At 45.4% G+C, this 26,332-nt stretch overlaps 1 protein-coding gene across 1 annotated transcript in view; it reads left to right on the top strand.

Moving 5' to 3' along the window:
• GCH1 (GTP cyclohydrolase 1) overlaps positions 1–23,503 on the top strand; it is a 41,282-nt gene extending 17,779 nt beyond the window's left edge. Inside the window, exons 2-6 of the mRNA XM_006120119.5 lie at positions 4,870–4,979; positions 12,752–12,807; positions 16,257–16,288; positions 18,506–18,590; positions 19,559–23,503. Of these exons, the coding sequence (XP_006120181.3) occupies positions 4,870–4,979; positions 12,752–12,807; positions 16,257–16,288; positions 18,506–18,590; positions 19,559–19,685 (410 nt within the window). The 3' untranslated portion in view covers positions 19,686–23,503. The remainder of the gene's footprint in view (positions 1–4,869; positions 4,980–12,751; positions 12,808–16,256; positions 16,289–18,505; positions 18,591–19,558) is intronic.
• Positions 23,504–26,332: the final 2,829 nt, after the last annotated feature.

The following is a 26,332-nucleotide window of genomic DNA, read 5'->3' as shown; positions in this document are numbered from 1 at the left end:
TAACCCAAAGCAGTCGTCCGTGAGCAGCCGGTTACTGAGTATAGTCACTGCAGACTGGTACCGCCGTGAGGCGTGTGATGCCACTTCTTGCCGGATGTCAGTTTTACAAATCTGGATTGTTCTCAGCAGAAAGCAGCCTTCAGAGGAAAAGCAGCCTTTAAACTCTTCACTTGAAAGCTTACTCTCAAAGTCTGAGCAGAAAGGACTCCTCGTAGCAGGGTCAGGCTGCTTTGGAGAGATTCTTTCAGTTAGCTAACCCTGCCTATTGGATATGAGACCTGGAGCTGTTGCCTGCTATGCAGCCCTATCAATTCGGGGTGTCTGTGAGTGTGAAAGAGCCCGGAGCACTTGGCCACGGCTACCGCTACTGCAGCAGCGGCCAGAGCACTGGGCCCTTTAAACTGCTGTCAGAGCTGCATGATGCTCTCCGGGCAGCGCTGAGGGTTAGGTGGTGGTGGTGGGGGCATCATGGTCTGCATAGTGCTGAGGGCTGGCTGCCCCCAGCCCCGCCCCTTCCAAGGGCACAAAGTAGCACCCCTCCCATCTTTCCCAGTGAAGCTGTCAGGTCCTCTGTTCACTGTGTTCGCACTGGCTTCATGGCACTCCCCTTCTGGTCCTGAAAGCCTGGGGGAGGAAGGATGGTCTCCTGGCCAAAGCACTGGACTGGGTTCAAGAGATGGGTGTTTTAATTCCTGTGTCTGCAACAACCACTCTGTGTGACCATGGACATGTCACTTAACCGTCTCTCTTTCTCTTTCCATCTGTAAAGTCAGGCTAACACAAATCTCCATTACTGTGTAACTTGGCCCTACAAAACTCCCTGGTCAGCGAGCTGCTTTTGATGGAAGCGTAGAAAGGTCCTTTCCATGGACATCAATTTCTTCTGACTAGCTAGATGCTGTTCCCGCTCTCGTCCTAGGGCTGTGCCTGGGGCCTGACACCGGATGTATTCCCAGCAAGAACTTACTGAATTCTCAGCCATTCCAAGCCTTCTGCTTGACACTGCAACAGCTTTGGTTGTAAAGCTGCGTCTGACATCACTGCCGGCCTGTCGTGAACAGCAGCTGCCAGGTTCAGGCAATGCCAGTGGCTTCGCGACTAGCCATTGGGCGGAGCATCCGTAATGCTTGGTGCGGCCCCAGGCCTGCTCTGGGATCCTTTTTGCTGAGTCTTCTCAGCAGCGCTCCGAAGGCAGCATTCACTCTGACACGCCCCATTTCTCACCTAGATTTGATATCCCACGTCCTGTGCAGTGACGGGTGCTGTAAATTCTCCTGTTTGCTCAAGGTCGCGTTCTTCAACATCGTGTTTCCGAAGGGTCCATGAAGAGACAGCGGGTGAAGGCAACCAAAGCCACACCCCTTCCCCCAAAGCCACGCCCCTACAACAATCCCTGCACCCCAGCCAAGCCCCATGCAACCCCAGCTGAGGGCCAGAGCTGCTGTATGGCATGGCCCCAGCCTTCCCTGGGAGCCGGGCTGCCTTGCAGCATGGTCCCAGGCCCTCCCAGGTAGCTGGGCAGTGTAGGCAATTTTAGGCAGTGCCTTCTCTGTCGCCCATGAGAGAGAGACTTTGTTGCCATTACATCATATCCTCCCCATTCCATCCTTGCTGCCCGTTAGCCTGCTTTGAAGCTGGATATCATCCAGCTTCCATGCTAGCTCTCCGATGCTTGGTGTATCCCAAGCAAGGGTAGGAGTAAGAGCGCCTGGCACTTTATCCATAAGCGAAACTCCCCAGCTTTTTAGTGAGGTGCTTTGTCAGTTAGACAAGTACGACGAGTGACCGAGAGAAGCGGGGGAGAGAGAGAGATTCATTCTCTGTGTTCTGCTTTGGCTCAGTAGGAGAAACCACTGGGTCCTGGCACTGTGCAAAGCTCCAGGGAAGAAAAGTCTGAAGGCGGAGGGTGGGTATACAGGAGCAGAGCGCAGGTGCTTGACTTGCTGGTGGAGTGAGGTTGTCCGAAACAGGGAGCAAAGCGAGGAAGGCGTGATGGCTTCCATAGGCGAAGACAAAGATGAGGATGGAGCCATCTGAGCACCATGGAAACGAATAGAAGTCATGCTGCTCAACCCCCTAGTCCACAGCCTAGGACGCTTAGATGGAGAGAGCCCAGCCAAGGGCCGGCATGGAGCTGTGGAGCACCTTGAAGGGGTGGACAAGGAATGTAAATTGATGCAGAAAGAAATGGGGAAAGTGAGCGGATGGCCCCTCTTCTTCCCCCTCTGCTATCTTCATAGGTGTGGACAGCTTTCCTCCTGCCAGATTGCTCATGTCCCCTAGACAGGCTAGGTGCTCCTGTTGTGGTGCCTGCAGTGGGATCACACCAGTTCTGTTGCCCTCTCACTGGGCTTAGGGTCACTGGATGCTTGTTTAGTAGGCCAGTCTCAAGAATGTGCCAGGTAGCAAACTTTGCCAGCTGACCGGTAGAGTGGGCCTGCTGGCACTTGGTGCTTTTCTTGGCCCTTATGGTTCAGGATTGCTGTACCCCGGAGCAGCACCACCCCAGCCACTGCTGCTGCTGGGCTCCAAACACTTTCCCCTCCCTGCTTTGCTGGCACTCCATCGCCTGCTCCTGCTGCTTGTCACCTCTAATGGAGAAACCCTTATCCTTAGGAGGCGTGTCCCCTTTCCACTGCCAGCATCTCCCCTCCACCGCTGCTGTGCTTGTAGGAAGGGGACATGGCTTAGAAGCAGAAGGGCCCCTGTAAAGAAGCTGCCCAACTTGGTTTGTGCCCTGCCCGTGGAGACGTGACTCTCTCAAGTCCCGGCTTGCTGCTTCGCAGGTCACAAGCCGTTCTTGGTAATGAACACAAAGAAACAGCAGAATGTCGCAAATGCCGGTTTCCAGGGTTACCTGTGTACTGCTGATAGCATGCAGGAAATTAAAACAGTCTGCCCTGGCGATATGTTATCGGCACCAGATGGCAGCAGTAGGGGGATACGTGTGTCCGAGGAAGGCATAAAAGCAAAGGCGGCTGGCACAACTGTTGAATTTGTACATTAACCACTGAGTCGCTTGAAGACGAAAGCAAAGCTTTTAATGAAGTACAGTCCCTGGCTTTATTTTTATGGCACAGGCTAGAAGTTACATGGGGCCCCACTAAATGCTTCGTGCTGGATAACACTGAGGCCTCCACGGGGCAGGCGTGTTAGTAGCAATGGGTTGAGTTATTGCCTCTGAAGTGGCCATATGTCCCTCTTTAATGGTTACCCGTTAGCCCTCCTCTTAGTTGGAAGCTGGAACTAGCTACTGGAGTCTATGGCAAAGTTCTTCCTGGCACAAGCAGAACAAATTACTGCTTCTGGACGTCACTGATTTAGACAGTTGGCCTCTGTGCGTGTCTCTATTTGAAAGGCGCTATCTTGCTCTTTGCCTTGGGGCCTTTTCTTAGCACCCATTTCACATCGGCACAGAACCCGGCTTTTCAGAACTCTCCTAGAAACAGCAATGCCCACATGACAGAGCCCGCTCCTGGGGAGCTGGTATGAGATTACTTCATTAGAAATAGACTGAGGCTCAGAGTATTGCTCTCCACTGCAACCAGCAAAGTCACCAGGCATAACAGTCAAAAGTTGCCCATTAATACTAGAAGAACCAAGTATTTGTCGTCCTGCCACACACTTGTATTTCCCCCCCCCCTTTTTTTTAAAATTAACAGTCCTCCTCTTTGGAGATGAACTGTGCAGCCAAGTTGGGGTATCCATCTGTAAAGCCAATGGACCCAGGTTGTTGGCTGGTGGGATTGAACCTGCGACCTCAGAGATTAAAGCCATGTGCTTCTCTAACATGAGCTAAAAGCCAGATGCCTCTCAGCTTAGGCTGTAGAGCAGACTTCATTCTCCTTTGTCCCTCTGGGTTACAGCTCAATAACCCTGTTGGCTCTGCTCCATACTACGCACTTCCTGGGAGAGCATAAGGAACCAAACAGACAAGACTGTCAGTTTCTCAGACCTATAAACCCCAGTAGTGGTCTTGCTGAGGCACTAAGAGCTCTGGACAGTCTAACCAGCTGGTACCTTTGCAGAGGCCTAACTGTGTTGCAGGACGTGGTGAAGTGTCTAGTCAGACTGTGAAAACTGAGCTAGAAGATAACTTGATGTGTTTCATTGCTTTTCTTCCCCTCCCCCCTTTCCCTTTTTGATGCTGGTTTTCAAGTATCTGGAGACCCTTTTGCCTCGCCTCTGAATCCTAGACCAGTTTGACCTTGCCAAGTGCTGCATGCAGGAACCGATACAAAGAGGAGGATCTTGATAACTAGGCCTTTTTCAGCATTGATTGCAGACAACATATAATATGTCTCCATGCCAGTCAGAGGTGTGAATGCAAGATGTGTTGCTGTACCTGAGCCAAAGCAGTGAAGCCATGGCAGCACAGACTAGAAACTTGGATACCTACCTACTGTCTGGGGTGGCTCAGAGCTTCCCAGCTGTGCTTGGAGCTCCTCAGATCAAAGCTAGCTGGGGACATATACACTGAGCCACCCCTCTGGCGGCCAAGTAGACTACCTCATTGACGCCCCCATTCTTTACTTCCTAGGTTACTCTTCCCATTCCCACCAACCAGTGGATGTGTTCTGTCCTCTGAACAAATTTGACTCATTAACAACGCTTAGTGAAGACACATTGTCTCTGGTGTGTGCGAAGTCTGACACTGCACTGTTATAGTCATAGGTCAAGTGACCAGTCAAGTTGCTTTCTTAGTCTATGGTTCATGGCTTTACCTCTGGGCCTAGTTTTGAGAGTCTTAACTTTCAAGAGCTTTGGTTGGCTGAGATATACCTGGAGAAAGGGACCAGAAAAACCAGAATTCCCCACATTTACACACATGCTAATTTATATATAATCTCTGCAAACATGTAATTTCAGATATCCTGAATGATGCCATATTTGATGAAGATCATGATGAGATGGTAATTGTGAAGGACATAGACATGTTCTCGTTGTGCGAACATCACCTGGTTCCATTCGTTGGGAAGGTAACTACCTAACAAAACAGATTCTGTGGTATAAACTACAATTTCAGTCTCTCATTCATATGTGGTTTGGTTTCTGTCTTCTTTTTAAAGCTGTAACTATTTGCAGTCGTTGACTCTCTACATTATAGCAATCTTCAAAATACAAATTCTGAAGATCACCTTCCTGGTAGTTTTCTATGGATTTAAGACCCAAACATATGTAGTGCTCAACCTTTATCAGTCTAACAGTTTCTGACATTTGGTATCCAAGCTCTTCATGAAGCAGCAGATAGCCTTCAGGGCAGATGTCTTGATATTAAACCAATGCGCCCCAGACGTCGGCTTTGATCCATTACAGATTACACTAACAATCTGAAAAGCCAGCCAGTGCGTATTCGTCACAGTAAAGTGCTGCAGACTGTGCAAACCTTGGGTTACTGTGCTCTTCTAAATGAATAGAAGGGCCCAGATTTCCAGGAGCAACTAGTGATTTCTTTTTTGGGTGCCTAAATAGTGGCAGCCTAAAAGGGCCTCGATTCCAGACCGTGCTGAGTACTCTTTGAAAATCAGGCTTTTAAAATGTCTCAGATTGGACACTGTAAAACCGAGGCCCCCAAGCTAAAGACCGTGGTCTCAGTGGTGCTCTGATGGCCATGCCAGCTCCAGAAGTACCAGAGGATGGAGGATCTGCCTAGCAGTGTTTCCCCACAAAGCATAGGTGTTCCCAAGGCCTGTAAAACTCTTATTGATGCCATTGGTGTTCCAAACTATATTTTCTTGTAAAATACCTGCAGAGAAGCCCAGTTATGTATATTTCTGAGGTAGCATCATCTCATTATTGTCTCCTCTGCTCACTCTGCTATGTTTAAAGGCATGTCTTCATGGGTTGATGGACATAAATGTGATAAATCGACTGCCGAGTGTTCTCCCGTCAACTCCAGTTACTCTACTAAAACAAGAAGAGTAAGTTGAGTGGACACGAGAGTGTCAGCTGTTGACTTACCACTGTGAAGATACCAGGGAAAGCAGACCTCAGTACGTTGACTTTAACTACAGTATTAATGTAGCTGAAATTGTGTAACCCTAGGTCAAAGACCTGCGGTAGTATAGACAGGCCTAACTCTGGAAAGTAAAGAGTCTTCTTTCTGTTCTTAGCTGTCTATTTGCCTATACCATGGAAGATGTATGTGTTTCTTTCTCATTACTCTGTGGCAGCCTGTACATTCGTTTTACATTTAGAAGTTTAACCTGTGTGGTTTGGAGAAATCCCAAGCACTGAGTTGGTCCTTTTGCTCTGTTCTCTCCCCTTGTGCTGTCTGGACCTTGATTGTCACAGGAGGTTAGCTAAATGACATGAAGTACTTCTGAGTGTTGTTAGACTAGCTGTTCTTCTGTTGGGTACATCAAACGTGCTGCAAATGCTCTTCAACAAATGATGTGTTGGTAGCTCTGTCTAAAAATTCACAAACAATAGACTAGTCGCACCTTAAAGACTAACAAAACATGTAGATGGTATCATGAGCTTTTGTGGGCATAGCCCATTTCTTCACATAACAGGAGTGTCCTATGAAGAAGTGGGCTGTGCCCATGAAAGCTCATGATACCATCTACATGTTTTGTTAGTGTTTAAGGTGCAACTAGTCTATTGTTTTTAAGTTTTTCCTGTTAGGGTACGTCTCCAATAGCCCCCTAGTTCGAACTAGGAAGGCTAATGAGGACAACCGAAATTGCTAATGAAGCGTGGGATTTAAATATCCTGCGCTTGATTAGCATATTCCCGGCCGGTCACCATTTTGGAAACTGACTAGCCCAAAGTAACTACACGCGGCAGAGAAGCGGGATTCCGAGATTAAACCCCTTAATTCGAATTAACTATTACTCCTGAGTAACAGTTAATTCGAACTAAGGGGTTTATCTCGGAATCCTGCTTCTCTGCTGCATGTAGACGAGGGCAGTTACTTCGGGCTAGTCAGTTTCCAAAATGGCAACTGGCTGGGAATATGCTAATCAAGCGCGGGATATTTAAATCCCGCGCTTCATTAGCAATTTCAGTCGCCATCATTAGCCTCCCTAGTTCGAACTAGGGGGCTAGAGTAGAGGTACCCTTGCAGACTAACTCAGGTACCCCTCTGTTTGAAAATTCACAGTTAAGCTCTTCTCTCAGGGCAATGAAGTCATTGCTTATTTCCAAGTACCTACTGCAAAACCATGTCTCATACTTTGATCTAAAACATTTCCCGTCTTTCAGGTGTCAATTGGTTGATTACCCAATAGAAAACTGATAGGAGTGAGCTAGTTTATGATACCTATTGCCACAGGTACAAGCAAAATAGCATTGTGAAAGGCCAGTCTTTTAGGGAAAATGATATGAAATAACCCTACACTGACCCTTTCCTACTGCTATGTGGTGGCAAACATGTTCTTTTGTACAATGATACACCAATGGGTTATCTATATTCTGCTCTAACTATAAATCCACTTGAATGCAGTAGCTGGTCTCACAACCCTGTACTTGACAATTCTCAGATTTGTGCTGAGAAAAAGCATGCTTTTAGGACCGTCTTTAATAGTGAGAACTCTACTGTTTTGGTATTGGCTGTTTATTAAATATGAATGCTCAGACGGTAAAAGCATATTTGATCAGCGTGGAAGGTGGCTTTAATTTCAGTATCAGTGTTCCAAGAATTGTTCCTTAATTCTCTGCTCAAGTGCATTTCAGTCTGCACACTAAACACTTCTTGCCACATGAGCTCTCCTATTAAAGTGAAAAGGACAGACTTTCTCCAAATGATTTTTTGTTTAGGAAGACTGCATCTATTTTAGCTTAACTTTGCTGTGCTGAGGAATACTAAAACAATCTCTCTCTTGCACCTGACTTAAATTCTGCACGTACTTTGTAGCCATCCTCGGACTGGATATAAAAGCTCAAGATTATGCTTGTAAGAGTTGTTTTGACCTTTTACAAAACTCTTGCCTACTTTAAACAAAGATGCTGAACTCACCAGCATTCTCAGTCTCTGATACACTTGGCATTTTTTAAAACGTTTAAACTAAACTAAAACCAAAACTACCTAATTTAAACAAAAACCCTACCCAGAGTCTAATTACGTGTAGGAGAGGATGCAGGCAGAAGCCCAGCAGCAGAGTGGGGGCTATCCTGTTTATTGCACCCAGTGTAGCATGTATTACCTGCCCTATGGACAGGTAGCATATGGGTGCATTTGATGCAAGGAGCTCCTGGCCCTCAGAGACCGCATATGGATTTTGGAGGCCAGGATGGTTGAATTGGAGAAGCTAAGGGAGGCCAAGAGATATGTAAATGAGGCTTTCTGGGACACTGTAGGGCTGTCCCACCTCCAGTCAGACAGCTCCTGTGTTGTTAAGGAGTATAAAAGGCTCAGGGAAGGAGAACATTCAGCTGGATTTAGGACCCTCCTTCCAGATGATGTTGCGGTATCCTGTCGCACTGAGGATACCTCTGCAGGGGAGGGAACTCCAGTCATTAGGAAAGGCAGGTGATAGTAATAGGGGATTCCATCATTAGATGAGAACCGAGAGAACAGTATGGTGACTTGCCTGCCTGGTGCGAAGGTTGCAGATCTCTCGAGACATCTAGGTAAACTTATGTGTAATGCTGGGGAGGAGCTGGTGGTCATGGTACATGTTGGTACCAATGACGCAGGGAAGGGTAGGAGAGAGGTTCTGGAGGGCAAATTTAGACTGCTAGGAAAGAGATTGAAATCCAGGACCTCTACGGTGACGTTCTCTGAAATGCTTCCAGTTCCACGCACAAGGCCAGTAGTCAGGCTGAACTTTAGAGTCTCAATGCGTGGATGAGATGATGGTGTAGAGAGGAGGTGTTTAGATTTATTAGGAACTGGGGAAAATTTTGGGATGGGGGAGCCTATACAGGAGGGATGGGCTCCACCTAAACCAAAATGGAACCAGACTGGCACAGAACATTAAAAAGGTCATAGAGCAATTTTTAAACTAAGGGCTGGGGTAAAGCCAATTTGTGTGGAGGAGCACATAGATCGACAGAGACATCTCTTAGGGGAGGGGGGTCTATTAATAGAGATTGTCTGTTCTAGCAAAGAGGAGAGGATGGAAGATGATAAAATTATGGGTAAGATCAGGTGAGACACAATCAAATGAAAAAGAGTCTAACGCATCAGAAAATGGCAGACAGATAAATAGTGACACATTTTTAAAGTTTTACACAAATGCTAGAAGTCTAAATAATAAGATGGGTGAACTAGAGTGCCTCATATTAAAGAAGGATATTGATATAATAGGCATCACAGAAGCTTGGTGGAATGAGGACATTCAATGGGACAGAGTCATACCAGGGTACAAAATATATCGGAAGGACAGAACAGGTTGTGCTGGTGGGGGAGTGGCACTATGCGTGAAGAAAATGTAGACTCAAATGAAGTAAAAATCTTAAATGAGCCAAAATGTTCCATAGAATCTCTAATTCTATGGAATAGTAATTCCATGCTCCAATAATAAGAATATAGCAGTAAGGATATATTACCAACCACCTGACGAGGACAGTGATAGTGACTATGAAATGCTAAGGGAGATTAGAGAGGCTATTAAAATAAAAAACTCAATAATAGTGGGGGATTTCAACTAACCCCATATTGACTGGGTACATGTCACCTCAGGACAGGATGCAGAGATAAAATTTCTTGATACCTTAAATAACTGCTTCTTGGAGCAGCTGGTTCTGGAACCCACAAGGGGAGAGGTAATTCCTGATTTAGTTCTAAGTGGAGCACAGGATATGGTCCAAGGGGTAAATACAACTTGGAAATAGTGACCATAATGTAATAAAAATGTAACGTCCCTGTGGTGAGAAAAACACCAATAGCCCAACACTGTGGCATTTAATTTCAGATCAGGGAACTACACAGGAATTAAAAGGTACAGTGACTAAAGTAAAATTCCTGCAAGCTGCACGGAAACTTTTCAAAGACCCCATACTAGAGGCCCAACTTAAATGTATACCCCAAATTAAAAAACACAGTAAAAGAACCAAAAACCTGCCACTGTGGCTTGGCTTAATCAAGTAAAAGAAGCCATGAGAGATAAAAAGGCATCATTTAAAAAGTGGAAGTTAAATCCTAGTGAGGAAAATAGAAAGGAGCATAAATTCTGTCCAATTAAGTGTAAAACTATAATAAGAAAAGCCAAAAAGGTGTTTGAAGAATAGCTAGCCAGAACCGCAAAAAGTAATAGCAAAATGTTTTTTAAATACATCAGAAGCAGGAAGCCTGCTGAACAATCAGTGGGGCCTCTGGACGATTGAGATGCCAAAAGAGCACTCAAAGATGATAAAGTCATTGTGGAGAAACTAAGTGTAATATTTGCTTCAGTCTTCATGGCTGAGAATGTTAGGGAGATTCCCAAACCCGAGTCATTCTTTTTAGATGACACATGTGAGGAATTTTCCCAGATTGCGGTGTCATTAGAGGTGGCTTTGGAACAAATTGATAAACTGAATAGTAACAAGTCACTGGGACCAGATGACATTCACCCAAGAGTTCTGAAAGAACTCCAATATCAAATTGCAAAACTATTAACTGTGGCTTGTAACCTATCCTTTAAATCAGCTTCTGTAGCTAATGACTGGAAGATAGCTAATGTGACGCCAATATTTAAAAAGGTCATCCTGGCAATTATGAACTAGTAAGGCTAATGTCGGTACTAGGCAAATTAGTTTAAACGATAGTAAAGAATACAATTCAGTCACATAGATGAACATAATTTGTTGGAAACGTCAACATGGTTTCTATAAAGAGAAATCATGCCTTACTAGAGTTCTTTGAAGGGGTCAACGAACATGTGGACAAGAGGAATCCAGTAGATATAGTGTTTTTGGTTTCTAGGAAGCCTTTGACAAGGTCCCTCACCAAAGGCTCTTAAGTAAAGTAAGTTGTCATGGGATAAGAGGGAAGGTCCTTTTATGGATTGATAACTGGTTAAAATACAGGAAACAAAGGGTAAGTTTTCAGAATAGAGAGAGATAACTAGTGGTGTCCCCCAAGGGTCCGTACTGGGACCAATCCTATTCAACCTATTTTTAAATGATCTGGAGAAAGAGGTAAATAGGGAGATGGCAACATTTGCAGATGATACTAAACCTCTCAAGGTAGTTAAGACCAAAGCAGACTGTGAAGAGCTTCAAAAAGATCTCACCAAACTAAGTGATTGGGCAACAAAGTGGCAAATGAAATTTAATGTTGATTAAATGTAAAGTAAAGCACATTGGAAAAAATAATCCCAACTATACGTACAATATGATAGGGACTAATTTAGCTACAACTACTCAAGAGAGAATCATTGTGGATAGTTCTCTGAAAATATCCACTCAGTTGCAGCGGCAGTCGAAAAAGCAAACAGAATGTTAGGAATCATTAAAAAAAGGGATAGTGAATAAGACCGGGGTGGGCAATAATTTTTGCCTGGGGGCCACTTCAAAAATTTTTGAAGTAGCCCTGGGCCACCCCAGAAAGGGCAGGGCTACCCAGACCATGTTGGGGTGGGGGAGCTCCTTTTCCCTCCCCCTTCCCACTAGTCACCCATGCCCCGGAAGAAGCTTGGCACGCTCCCCCACCCCTAGGCCAATCAGGGCCTGGGGGCGGGGAGCACAGGAAGCCTCCTCCCACCCTGTGAGGAAGTGTCGCGGGCTCCTCCCAGGGCTGGGGCAGGGCAAAGGAGGCTTCACACAGCTCCCCTGCCCCAAGGCCAATTAGAGCCGGGGGGTGGGGGAGCACGCGAAGCCTCCTCCTCTTTCCACCCTCCTCCCCGCCCCCCAAACCCTGCGAGCAGCACTTCAAAGCGCCACATGCTCCTGGCAGGACGGGAGGAGGCTTCCCATGCTCCCCCTCCCCCGGGCCCTAATTGGCTGAATCCGGCCCACGGAGGCCCTTTTGCCCACCCCTGAAATAAGACAGAAAACCTCTTATTGCCTCTCTATAAAACCATGGTACTCCTACATCTTGAATACTGCGTGCAGATGCAGTCGCCTCATCTCAAAAAAGTTATCTTGGAAGAGGTTTAGAAAAGGGCAACAAAATGATGAGGGGTTTGGAACGAGTCCCATATGAAGAGAGGCTAAAGCAACTGGGACTTTCCAGTTTAGAAAAGAGGAAACGGGGGGAGGGGATATGATAGAGGTCTATAAACTGGTGTGGGAAAAAGTGAATAAGGAAAAGTTATTTACTTGTTCCCACAATATAAGAACTGAGGGTCACCAAATGAAATGAATAGGTAGCAGGTTTAAAACAAACAAAAGGAAGTTTTTCTTCATGCACGGTTGGCCTGTGGAACTCCTTGCCAGAGGAGGCTGTGAAGACAAGGACTTTAACAGGGTTCAAGAAAAAACTAGATACATTCATGGAGATTAGGTCTATCAATGGCTATTAGCCAGAATGGGTGGGAATGGTGTCCCCAGCCTCTATCTGTCAGAGGCTAGGAATGGGTGCCAGGAGAGGGATTATTTGATGATTCCTGTTTTGTTCACTTCCTCTGGGATATTGGGTATTGGCCACTGTCAGAAGACCGAATACTGGGCTAGATGGACCTTTGGTCTGACCCAGTGTTGCTGTTCTTATGTTTGCTCTTCAATCTTTCAGACCTGCATGGTAGCACGTCATTACCCTGTGCTAAAACTTCTGGATTTGAGACATGAGGCAAATGCATATTTCATAAAGTATGCATGAGTGTTGAAGATTTTTTGAATAGTATTTTAATCCAGTGAATGTTTTTTTCCCCCCTCTCTCTAGGTACATATAGGTTATCTTCCTAACAAACAAGTCCTTGGTCTCAGCAAGCTTGCTAGGTAAGTGCTAATGTAATGAAAGTGATGCTAATTTGTAAACAGATTCCAGGCTGTGTTAAGTGTGCTTATCTGTAATCTGGTCCCCTTCTAAAACAAAGCAGTAGTATCTCATGTTCTGGATTTGGGTTTACCACAATCCTTCTCACTAAGTCTACTGGAAAACTAAAGCTAAGTTGCACCCTCTTATTGCTTTAAACCAAAACAGCTTGGGAGTGTGCAGATTGGGGACAGATTCATAACTTCGCTGAAGACTACTCAAAAACACTGGTGTATAGGGTGTACAGTAGAATCTCAGAATTATGAGCTGACTGGCCAACAACACACCTTATTTAGGACCAGAAGTACACCATCAGGCTGCAGCAGCAGTGGAGAGAGAGAGAGAGAGAGAGAGAGAGAGAGAGAAGCAAATATAGTACAGTGCTGTGTTTAAATGCAAACTACTAAAAAATAAATGGAAAGCAGCATTTTTCCTCTGCATTGTAAAGCTTTAAAGCTGTATTGAGTCCACTGTAAACTTTAGAAAGAACCACCATCGTGTTTTGTTCAGAGTTATGAATGTTTCAGAGTTAAAAACAACCTCCATTCCCGAGGTTGCATCACTAGGAGAGTCTACTGTCCAGAAGTGATAAGTGGTTGTTTTAGGGAGCTCTAGTCTTTGGAAGGCAGGCAAAGCAGCCTGCTGTTTGCTTGGACACTGCATTTTAAGCTAAAAGTCCAGAACTTTGTAAATGATAAACAAACATGATTTTAAAGCTAACTCTTTCTGGATTATGTGGCTGATTTGAATTTAAGATTTTCATATCCACATTAGTTGACACTGCAATTAAATCTGACATTTTTGTTTCCTGATAACCTGCAGGGAACAAACCTAGAGATGGATTTTATGGATGAATTTTAAATTAGGAACCAAAGTAATTACAATGCACTTCAGAAACCTATTTGTTTTCACATAAAAAGCTTTTCCCCAGCATGTGACCTTACGTCAAGTGCGGTACTGAATCTGTTGTAGCAAAGATTGCATTTGTGGAGTGATAATGCAGCGAAGATTCCATTTAGTGGAGAGAAGAATGGAAGGTTCTCTTGTGGAAAAAAATATCTTGGAAGAAGTTGGCTGTTTGGGAAGGTTGCATAGAAGTTTATTTATTTATTCTCCCCCTGATACACGTGTAAATCCTATGTGGCTCCCAGTAACGCTAATGAGGGTTAAACTTGTAAATCCGCAGGCATGCTGGGTTCTCTTAGCAGGGAGAATCAAATATACCACGAAAGCACTTTCAGTGCAGCTGCTCCCATTCTGCACTTTGTGTAAGAATGAGTTGTGACTCCGAGCTGGAGAGACTCTTATACCACGAGCAAGCAATTTTTGTAAGAATAACCTCAGATTCCATGGAGTTCATCAGTCCACATGTTATGTCTCACGTGGTCTGACCGCTAGAAAAGCTGAACTTTTGCCCCGAGTAACAGGCTCAGACAGACCGTGTTCAAAAGAATCTAGAAGATGTGTTGTATTTAACAGGTACAAAACTGTGCGTGTCTGTATGTGGCAGGCATTGCAGTAACACAGAATGAGAATCTGTTGAGCTATTATCAGTGTATTGCTAGATTTATCTGGATAGAAGTTTGTGGCATACAATTTTGTTTTTCTTTCACTGTCAGTTAGCACTAGAAATCTTTCTGATGGGTGGCATTTCATGATGTGTGATCCATCAGCACTCTTGTGGCTGAGACTTCAAGAATAAGCTGTTTGTTGCTATTTTTAAGCAGACTTTCTGAAGATGACTGTCCTTACTGAAAGTATTCACTCACATTTTACTGACCCTATTTACTGAAGGGTTTTAATTCTCGATGTTTTCAGACTCTGCTCTGGATCACATTTGAAGTAGAAATCAATTGGATTGAGTTTATATTTGTCTGCAATTGTCTCTGAATTGCAGGAGTACAAAGGAACTCTCAATTTAAGAATCGCTTGTCTTGAACGATTCTTTATAGAGACGGCAACACTGTCTAAAAGTGTATAATTTTCTTTCCATCTGTTAGCAATTGGTATAGAACTACACCGTGGGGTCTGAAATATTGACCTGTTGTATGATTTCGGGCTCTGATCCTGTCCTTAGGAAATAGGTATGAAATCCCCATCATTTTCAATGGCAAAAGATCGGGCTTTCAGGCTGAAAACAAATTATGACGGAATAGTATTTTGCAAACACTGATGTAAAAACAGACTGGATGGCCAATGAGTATATCCCTTCCTTGCCCTATTTAATGTAACCTATGGCTCAAATGAAGCTTTGTGAGGCTGCTGGTGCCATGGGTTTAATCTATCCTAATAGGATTATTCTGATTAGTTTGTATAGTCAAGGATGACCTGCGTTCAGTGAACAAACACCTTTCCCTGGCTTTTAAAAACATGGCTTTCAAATCTACTGCAAACAATCCTATTACAAAGATACTTTCATATCCTCTTCTAGAGGATCTGAGAATATTCACCTGCAACCTTTTTTTTTCATTTGTTTATCAGTATTTCTTATCAGTGTTGGTGCTACTTTCTGTAAACTGCATGGTGACATGTCCCTTGCTCTTCAGTAGAGGGGCTTGTTTTGTGAAACCCATCCTCGTCCTCTGTAAATGGTACTCGCTGGCTTTTTCACAAGTGTCTAATTGCTGGCCGAGGCAGGGCAACGCGTGTCTGGTTTTTGTCTAGACTGACAAACTCCTCATACAGAAGCTTCCTGATGCAGCCAATGGGCTATCTTATTAAGCATTCAGGATTTGCATACATACCTCCTCCTATAATTCACCAAGCTGAAGTCTTGTGTCTCTGACCGTATGGATTTCAGAACTATATTGATGCGCTACCCCACTGCCTGCATAATGATCCTGTGTCAGAAATGGTTTAATCTGCAGCCCAATTAAAAAGCAGCATTCAGATGATCCCTGTATGTATTTAAATGAAAGTACCAAAACTTGCAATCCCAGTCTCAAAAATCTGTTTCTTTGACGTCCAAGTGGGCCCAGTTCCTAAGCTTTAAAGGTACAGTGTGTCAGCGCTTCCAGAAACAGCCTTTATTTGGTGCCTGACTTGATTGCAAAATCCCCAAATAAAGCTGAGATAAAGGATGCGACAGAGTTAATGGGTCACAGAACAGGCCCTGCACAAGCAACAGTCAAGCGAAAAACCACAGGGAGCCAGGAGACACAACAGTTGGTTACCCCCAGGAAGGATAATCCATTTGTTGCTGTACCCTGTTGCAGGCTGGGAGAGTTCTAAATAACCCTGTCATTTAAGGAGCACACACCAGATGCTTGGTGGACCATGAGGGTTTTCTCTCCCATCAGACACTGGGGCAGCTCATTAGCATGGCTTTTTACACACTTTAAACGTTCACTGTGTGACCATTGTTGAATCCTCACCAAGGAGCTGCAATAACCAAGGTTTTGTTTCTGTCTAGGATTGTGGAGATCTACAGTAGAAGACTACAAGGTAACTAGACTCTTTTATTCTAAGAGAGAACACTTCCACTATGCCATCACATTGAGGAAACAGGCCATGGTATGTCTCATTGGCAGGTCACTACCGCAGTCCGGTCTCTGGGCAGATTTTAAATGGGTGTCACGATCCAGGCATGTCTAGTCAAACCCCGTTTTCTTGCCTGTTGCTATTCTCCTGAAAAGCAGCGTGTTCCCATGAAAACTGACCGACTCTGGCTAGGAGACTGACCCAGGGGAAAGATGTCAGAGGGGTCACCGAGTAAGTCTGTAACTTTAAAAACAGCGAGTGGTCTTGTGGCACCTTGGAGAATAACATATATAGTATCAATAGCTTTCATGAGCAAAACCCACTTCCTCGGGTGTGCTTGAGTGGAGAAAAAAGGGGAACTATCAGAATTATAACAGAAAAAGGAAGAGGGGAAAAAATGTATCTGTTGATAGTAGCCAGGCTCTTAGGGGCCATGTAGATTTGTTTGTTCAGCAAAGGGAAATGAAGCTGCGATTTAAATAATCGCGGCTTCATTTAAATGTACATGGCTGCCGCGCTGAGCCGACAAACAGCTGATCAGCTGTTTGTCAGCTCAGCGCGCTAGTCTGGACGCTCCCCTGCCGACATGAAAGTCCTTTATCGACCTCCCCGGTAAACCTCATCCTACGAGGCATAACGGTGAGGTCGATAAAGGGCTTTCAGGTCAGCGCGGGAGCGTCCAGACTAGCGCGCTGAGCCAACAAACAGCTGATCAGCTGTTTGTCGGCTCAGCACGGCAGCCATGTAAATTTAAATGAAGTCACGATTATTTAAATCGCAGCTTCATTTCCCTTTGCCGATCAGCCTAATCTACATGGCTCCATCAATGGAGTCATGTAATTTAGACACGCCCTTAGAGATCAACAAAGGTAGAGGATCATGAGCTTTTGTAGGTAAAACCCACTTAATCACATGAGTTTTACCCACAAAAGCTTGTGATTCTAAATGTTTTTGTTAGTCTTTTAAGTGCCACAGGACAACTCGTGGTTTTTAAAGTTACAGACTAACACAGCAACCCCTCTGAGACTTTTTAACATGGCACCACAATCTCCTGCATATGCAGATGAAAGTTTAAAAAAAGGCTTCCAGTTACCCAGCAGTGTGAGTGAAGCCTTCACTAACATTCCCCAAGCTGCATCTCCAGGAAGTACAGCATTTGAGGGCAGTTCCTCTTGGAGACAGGAGTATGTTGTTACATAGCATCCCCTTTCCTCTCCAAGAGATGCAAGTGGCTGTATTTGCTTCTTCAAGACAGGCCCAACAAGGAATATAACAGAACACCACCAGCCATCACCTACAGCCCCCAACTTAAACCCCTCCAGTGCATCATTAACAATCTACAACCTATCCTGGACAATGACCCCTCACTCTCACAGGCCTTGGGAGACAGGCCAATCCTTGCCTACAGACAACCCCCTAACTTGAAACAGATTCTTTCCAGTAACCACACATCATAGCTCAAACATACTCACACAGGAACCTACCCCTGCAATAAAACCTGTTGCCAACTCTGTCCACACCTGTATACAAGCAACACCCTCACAGGACCTAACCACATAAGCCACGACATTAGAAGCCCATCCACCTGCACATCCTCTAATGTGAGCTGTGCCATCAAGTGTCAGCAATGCCCCTCTGCCATGGATATTGGCCAAACCGGACAGTTTCCATGACAAAGGTTAAATGGACACAAGTTGGATATCAGAAATTGTAATACACAAAATCCTGTAGGAGTACATTTTATCCTACCTGGGCACTCATTACTGGACTTAAAAGTAGCCATTCTTCTACAAAGGAATTTCAGAGACCAACTATAGAGAGAAACTGCGGAACTGGTCTTTATATGCAAATTTGACACCATCTCTCATGGCTTGAACAAAGATGTGAATTGGATGGGCCATTATATTCAACACCCTAATGGCATCAAAAGTTAAATACAGGACACCTGCAGCCCTCTCAATTAGCCTCATTTAGCGCCAGCACTACAACTGTCAGGCATATTTTTTTTTATCCCTTATTTTTCAATTTTTCCTGGGAGGTTTCCCCCTTTTTTTTCCCCCCACTCTGATCTGAAGAAGTGGGTTTTGTCGACAAAAGCACATGATGTTGTTATGCATATTTTTGTTAGTGTCTAAGATGCTACGGGACTACTCATTGGGGTGGTGTTTTTTGTGCTTACAGTGCAGGAGCGCCTTACCAAGCAAATTGCAGTAGCCATCACAGAAGCCTTGCAGCCAACTGGAGTTGGGGTGGTTATTGAAGCGACGTAAGTGACCATATTCACTGCTGGTGCTGTATATAAGCCCGGCAAAGAGGGCACCCATTATGGGTGGCGGGTGAAGGCCTCGTTGGGGAAGGCAAGCCCTAGCCCCACCCCTCCCACCTGCGGCCCTGCCTCTTCAGCAACTTTTCTCCTCCCGCCCCCTGTGGAGCCAAGTCCTGCACAACCCCAGCCCGATTCATCCTGGCCACATGAAGGGCCGGGGGCTGCCACACCACAGCTTCAGCCTTCCCCGGTGGCCAGGGAGTGTAGGCATTTTTGGGATGACAGTGCCTTTCCTTGCCTACATTACCCGCTCCGCTGTGGCAGCCAGCAAGCTACCGAAATGTGTTCCTCATTCATTGCCGCTCACTCCTGCAGCCAACATATCATGCCCCGTGCATACAGTGGAGCCACATCACAACTTGGGTAACATGCTTGAATGAGGGGCATTCTCCACCAGCTCTACGAAGTGTTTGGCTAGTCAACATGCCGTGCTAGTGGATTGGAGACTCTGCAGCAGGGGAGTCTTGTTACCCTACCTCGTGGTGGCAGCTAATCGCCGAGCCAGAAATTCAAATTAGATCCTTAAACACGAATCCATTGCAATGACCCATTTTCTGTTACCATTACGACTGCCAGCAGCAGAAGTTGGCACCAATCAAGAAACACGTATTTTGGTGTGATCGGCACAGCATGAAGGCACAGCACTTTAAGCAGGGGTTTCAAAGGCGCCTTAGGAATTAGGAACTTGCATCCCACTGACAGGGCACGGGTTTGGGAAATCTGGTTCCTTTGAAAATTCCAGCCTGGGGACTTTTCCCAGACTCAGCTGCTTTACGTGGGTCATCTGAAATGCTTGTGGTTTAAAACTAGCACTGTAAAATGATCACCTCCTGCTTCCCCTAGCCATACTTGCTGCTTTATAAAGCCTGCCTGATTTACGCTCCTCCCCTTGTTTTTCTTTCTTCTAGACACATGTGCATGGTAATGCGTGGCGTGCAGAAAATGAACAGTAAAACAGTCACAAGCACAATGTTGGGAGTATTCCGGGAGGATCCAAAGACTCGGGAAGAGTTCTTAACTCTCATCCGCAGCTGAAACCATGCCCTTCACCAAATGCACTCTACAGATCGTACTGTCCTGTGTCGCTATCTGTTCTTAACTGTTTGTACGTCTGATTTTTAACTAAGTCGTGAGTTATAATATGTGCAAGAATTGATGGTAAGTCAAAAATGTAACAGTGAGCATAGATATCCATAGGGCCTACCTGCCTCTTGCGTCAAAGGATAACCAATAGTATTTAAATATACTTGCACCATTTACACTACAATGTATTGCCACTGAGAAAAACAGCAGATAGGCAAAAGCAAAATGAGGCTCTTCATCCAAAATAGAACTTTATTTGGCAGGTTACGTCTAGCACAACATAGGAATTATTGAAAGGCTACAGATCTTTGCAAGGTAATATACGTGCCCCAGAAACTGTCTTACATCCCTTCTAGGGAGGCCCTGAATGATGATCACTGAAGCGTCTGGATTCATATTGTACCTTTTTAATTGCAAATCTTCTGATATGTCTGTTTCAGTCTTTGAACATGCCTGTCGGCCATTTTATGTGACAATCTGGTGACCCTTGTATTTTGTTAGTATTCACCTTCTCCCTTTTGTGGTGTTACAATGGCACATTGTCATCTGTCTGGTCTCAGCATGCAGGGAATTTAATTTCAACAGTTCAGGGGCGCAATTTTATCTGTCTTCAGGGATCTATGCACCTGCCCCTGTGCCTCAAAATGAGAATATTACACCATTTTAACTGAAGCACTCACATTTTTTTAAAGGAATCTTTATATAAATTACTGTTTGAGTTTTCAAAGCATTAATGAATCCAAACAGATTTTTAACCATTTTACTCTCTTTGCGTTGGCCTTTCTGGATTTTCCAGCTGTTCACTGGGCTAAATAAGTAAATTACACCCTTAGACTATTTAAGTAACGATTTTTCTTAGGAAAATTACAGATGGAAAATTAATCTGGAATAAAAGAGGGTGTGAATAATTTAAATTGAATGAACTGTTCTTCATTAACTCTGGGTGCATCTACACTGCACCTGTAACTCAAAATAAGGTATGCAAATTGAGTAGCTTATTTTGAGTGTATTTCAAAATAGCGCCAAATTTCAAAATAGAGCACTCTTCCGAAATGTCCCTTAATCCTTGGGGAACGAGGTTTATAGGGACATCGGAATAGCAAGCCCGTTATTTTGAAAGCTATTTTGAAATAATGGGCATCCTGTCAGGATGTGGAATAGCTATTTGGGGATACCAGAAGTATCCTGAAATAGTGCTGCTGTCTAGATGTACCCTCCATGTGTGGATGCTCTTATTTGAGAATAAAGGACGCCTTATTCCAAATTATTTTAATTCACTTTTCTGGCACTCCTTTATTCTGGAATAAGAGCATCCACACATGGAGTTAATGTAAGGGCTTGTCTAGCTCAGATTATTTCGAGCTTGTAATCTATTCCAACTCAATGGATCAAAGCCGGCAGGACTGAGTGGACTGCTGAGCTTTGCTCACTGGATATATCCATTCTGATGGAACATAATTTCATGTCAGTGTAGCCCTGTAAATACATTGGCATGAACTGTTCAGCAGTTGCTCTTCATTCACGAGGGCAGCTAAACAAGATATTTCCAGGAAGACCAAAATGAGTTACACATTTATTCTGAAACCTCTGCAGGCAGTTAGCAAGACTTGATTTGATGTACTCCGTTACTGGGAAAACATAATGAGTGTTTTGTAACTCTTAATTGGGACAAGATGGTGCATAAGTCAAAAATTCCCCCCTTTCTTCTGAAAACAAGGATGCAACAAATCCTGTGCAGTCATTCACAGGGCCAGAGTCCAAAACATACAGTGCTAGGTCTCTCTGGCTGCGACTGTAAAGCTCTCTACATCCTAACCTAAAAGGTGAGCTTTGAGCTTGAGTCAGCACATCTGGGCTTATTCATGCAGTGATTGTTAGTGCTCCCTTTCATCCCATGCCGAAAGAAAACGAAAAGGGTGCTAGTCCAGTCTGGGTTCCCCTCAGGCCGGTAGCTCTACAACTCGGTCAGTGTGATCTTCAAATGCTGCCATTCCCTAACTGCTACACTTTGCTTGTCAGAAATGTAAGGCTAGTGTAAGTGAGTAAAGACACTAACTTAAAGATACCTACAGTATTAATAAAAAAAAACCCTGTACAATATTCTGGAAACACAAACCTTATTCCTACAGCCTGGGGCACTCCAGAAATGCCTTTCTGTAACGGCAGGCAAACTATTCTGTCCAGATAAACGTAAAAAACAAATAGTCTGGTAGCACTTTAAAGGCTAACAAAACATATAGATGGCATCGTGAGCTTTCGTGGGCACAACCCACTTCTTCAGATGACCTGAGTATTGGCTATCCAGGACCAAAATAAATAGGGGAGAAGAAGAGGCAGTGGGCAAAAAATATCAAGGGGAAAACTGAGCTGGAATGCAATAGGAAAAACAAATAGTCTATAAGTACCTAAGACTGGATAGTTAAAAAAGGCAGATAAAAACCATTAATTAGCAAACAACTAGTCTGGTAGTACTTAAAGACGTGTAGCACAGGAAAAATCCAGACTAACTCATTGGATTTCCCACGCTCCCCCAATACTACTGCCTCAACTTCATAGTGATTCTGGGAGCAGCATTGGGTTCAATATACAGTGAAAGCTTTATTATCCAGCACTCAGTTAATCAGAAAACTCTGTTAACTGCCATTGCCCCCAGCTACAGTACCGCTACCTCTTTAGGTGTGCACATTTGACTCCTGTCTGTCCAGCCAGCTGTTGTGGGGCTTCTGACAGCCAGCACTGCCGGCCCATGTCATCAGCAGGTGATTCCTTCTCCCTCAGCCTGCCTGGAGCTGCCAGGAGCTGGATCTGCCAGTAGGAGGAGTGGGTAGAACAATAAGCTTTGTTATCCAGCACATTCAGTTAACCGGTACCCCCCATTCCGCATGAGAGCTGGATCACAAAGCTTTCACTTTTTTTTTAAATATGCCAATTAAAAAGCCTTAAATCCCTCTTATCTGGAAGGCAGAGTAAGATTTGTTCCCTCGCCTAGCACAGCCACTCTGGTCACAGGAAAATGTATTGGTGTGTGAAACTGTCATGTCACTAAGGGTGGGTCTAGACAACAGGCTTTTGTTGACATAAGTGGACTTTTTTCAACAAAACTATACCCGCGTCTACACTACCACTGAGTTCTGTCGACATAACGTCAACAGAACTCGGCAGTTTTGTCGATGGCGGTAAACCTCATTCTATGAGGAATAACGCCTTTTGTCGACAGAGGTCTGTCGACAGAAGGCATTATTGCATCTACACTGTCCTTTGTGTCTTCACTCTCATGTCGACAAAGCGGCTTGCTGTGTCGACAGAACTAGATGTAGTCTAGATGCTCTTTGTCGACAGTATCTGTCGACAAAAGCCTGTAGTCCTTTGGGGAGGGGTATTGCTAAACTGCCGGGAAAACTGTCTGCATGTACTGTGCCTAAGCTAAGGGAACATACCAGTATATCTCCCGGGAGAGCCCGTATAGGACAGACTAACCCTTTTGCTGCTAGAGTTAACAGACAGGGTTGTGCTTTTAACTACTTATCTCTGTTCAGGATAAAGTCCATGTTACACCACCGTGCTTCATTATTTACGTCACCATGAACTGTAGTCCTGGAAACATACCTCTCTGTACGTGTGGCCTTGGATTTTGTTCTGGTTTTTGTAGGATTCGGTGCATTTTTTGAACCCTTTGTGTTTGACTCCAATGAGCTTTAACTACATCCGGTGTATGTATGTACACGACACAGTATGCTACTGTACCCATAAAAGTCTATTGAGTTCAAAAACTTTACAGTATTATCCTTTGGCATATATTAGCATGGCTTGTAGCTGTGTGAGCCTGCACCAGCCAGCTGGTACTCAGAGCAGCAGCATAAATCTGAGGAAGAGACAGAGTATGCTCCTGCTCTAGCAGGATGCTGTAGTGGGGCAGAGAAGCTGTTTCCATCTGGCTCAAGCCTTGCTTTCTTTTCTCACCACCACCTCTATCACCCCTGCCTTTGCAGCCTGTTCAGGTTTCGAACCTCTGGCCTCCTGCTTTGTCAGGACACAGGCCAAGCCCCCTTCATGGTCTTCCTTCCTCACACTTCTGAGGGAAGTCCTGAAAGGCCCAATGGGATCTCTCCCCTGCTGAATGCTCTGCCTTTTCCCTTCCTCACAGCCCAGGAGCCTGGATCTCAGGCTGTCTTAACTTCCCTCAGTTTAATTCAAAGGGCCTGATGGCTCAAATCGCGTCCCTCCTACCAGCTCTCAATTGGACTACTTTTTCTGAGGTGGTGGAGGAATACGGAGGTAAAAAGCAGCCCTGTCACTCTTGTGTTAATAACTGAAAGGCCTGATGTGCACAAGTGTAGCAGAAGCCCCCTATGACTCTTTCCGCTGCTTTTGGGCACGTCCCACACCAAGACTGAAATTTTGACCTTGTAGACCCGATGTTCCCTCCCTGAAGAGTCTGTTGCAATGTGAAGTGCAGGTGGCCCTGGCGTGACCACAGCCCAGGCGCTCTCCCCTAGGTTGGCATCTGCTCTGGCATCGATTCTAGCACAAAAGCAGGAGTGGATGGCCTCAGGTGAACTGCAGCAAAGGAGGCCAGAGTCTGGTCATGCCCACCCATCCATTTTCCTTTTCCCACCAGGGAGCCGGTGCCACTGGAAGGCCAGCGGTGGGATGGCCACAGCTGAGTATTCAGGGCAGCTATTGTGGCATATTAAATTAAACCCTCCCTCGCATCGAAAGCAGATACCAGTACATCCCCAGAGACATCCCTGCCCCCAGCGGCCTGTCCCTACCTGTGTCATTCTGCACAGAGGCCCCTTCCCCCACTGCATCCTCCTGCATAGCTAGCTGCCTCCTCTCCCTTTCCCCGGACAAAGCTACGTCTGGAGCTAAGTCCAGGGGACGGGGCTCCACAGTGAACATCGGTGCCCATCCCGGCCCATAGCCTTGGAGAGGGAGGTTCAGCTAATAGCTCAGGGCTGCCTGGGAGCATACACCCAGTGGAGCCTGCCTCCTTGGTGTGGTGCCCGACTCCAAAGCGGGTATGACAGGAAGGAAACCAGACGGGGGAGGTTACTAGAGACAGTCCAGTGCTCTGAGGGCCTGGCTCGCCTTTGTTTACACGGAGTTCCCTTTGCAGTGTTTCACATTCAGGCCTTGAGGCTGCCAGAGCAGTGCCAAGGAGCCTAACTATAAATGACAGCCGGGCCCTGGCTTTTTAGTAGCCAAATTCTATCCGGGGAGAGAGGCGGTGGGGGAGGGAAACACAGATGGGGAGTGGAACCAGTGGGGAGGGTGAGAAAATGCGGCAAATACTAAAAGCAGGAAGGGAAAAAAGAAACAAAACCGAAAAAGGGAAAATTCCCACCTGGTGGTGAGCAAACCTTCACTTCTGTGCCTACCTTTTTATTGCGCTTCCCCGTCAGAAAGCAACTAGGTGCAAGGGAAGAGAGCCAATCCTGGCGGGGGCGGGGTAGGAGCAAAAGTCAGTCTGAAGGCAACACCCAGGAGTTGCCTCGCCTGCGTCGTTTTCTGATGTGAGCCCAGCTCTGGTGCCTGGGGGTGAGGGGGCGGTGGGAAAAATGTACCAGCCCACTGATCTTTCCAAATGGCCTGGCCCAGCTGGAAACAATTGTGGTGTCACCCTTCAACCTTCATTTTCCAAGCAGTGCTCTTGTTCCTAATGATGCTCTCCGTAATAGGCAGCTGCAGCCAATACATCTGTGGCCTGAGACGCGCTTCGCTGTCTCAATATTTTTTTTAAATGTCAAAACAGAACATTCTGTGGGAAAGGTTTTTAACAACTTGAGTGGATGTTCGTAGGGGCCCCTTCTCCCGGAGCCATGTCAGGCATTTCGGTGCTTTCACTGAACACCAACAGGTCCTAGCGTGTGTATCTGTGTGGGGATGGTACGGGGACTGACAGGTTTTGAATGGTTAGGGCTGACAGTACCGTGATAGTTCCTCCTTCTGTATCATGAGGGAAGAAACAGCCCCATTTAATAAACTAATCTGCTGCTGCACTTGCCATATCAGTGTCTAGGTCTATGTTACTCCCTTTTCAATGTCTTAATCAAACTTTTTTCATGTGGGGCTTTTTTTTGGCTGATTGTTCCAAAAACAAGGAACTTACTTACAAGGTGTTCAGTACACCCTCTTCCCAGAGCCCAACGCTGACATTTCAGTGACGTATTCTTTCTAGCAATTGGGTTTTCTAATGACTCCCATGCCAACTGGGGCCCCTTCATAGTCTCCCCACTTTTTTGGAGTTCTTAGTTACAATTTCTGCAGTTGTCTGCTGCTTTTGTGGGTGCTTGAAAGAGCCACTGACCCAGGATTAATCCCGCTACAAAGGTTCTGTTCACCAGCACAGGATTTTAACTTGCATACTCATATTGCAGTGTTGTCGTCATTGTCAAGTCTCAAGTCACTACAGTTCAAGTCTCAAGTCGAGTCTCGAGTCCCTAACGTCACTGTCGAGTCACGTCCCAAGTCGAGTCTTAATTTAAAAAATGTCAAGTCACTTTTGTACAAGCCATCAATACAGCCAGTCCCCGAGTTGCAAACGGTCGACTTACGACCATTCGCAGTTACGACCAAAGCTGTCGTAAATGGCGGAC

This window comes from Pelodiscus sinensis, chromosome 5 (assembly GCF_052426305.1).
Source record: "Pelodiscus sinensis isolate ZL-2025 chromosome 5, ASM5242630v1, whole genome shotgun sequence".
Taxonomy (NCBI): Eukaryota; Metazoa; Chordata; order Testudines; family Trionychidae; genus Pelodiscus; species Pelodiscus sinensis.
The sequence above is the reverse complement of the archived record's forward strand: the minus strand, read 5'-3'. Positions and strand labels throughout refer to the sequence as shown.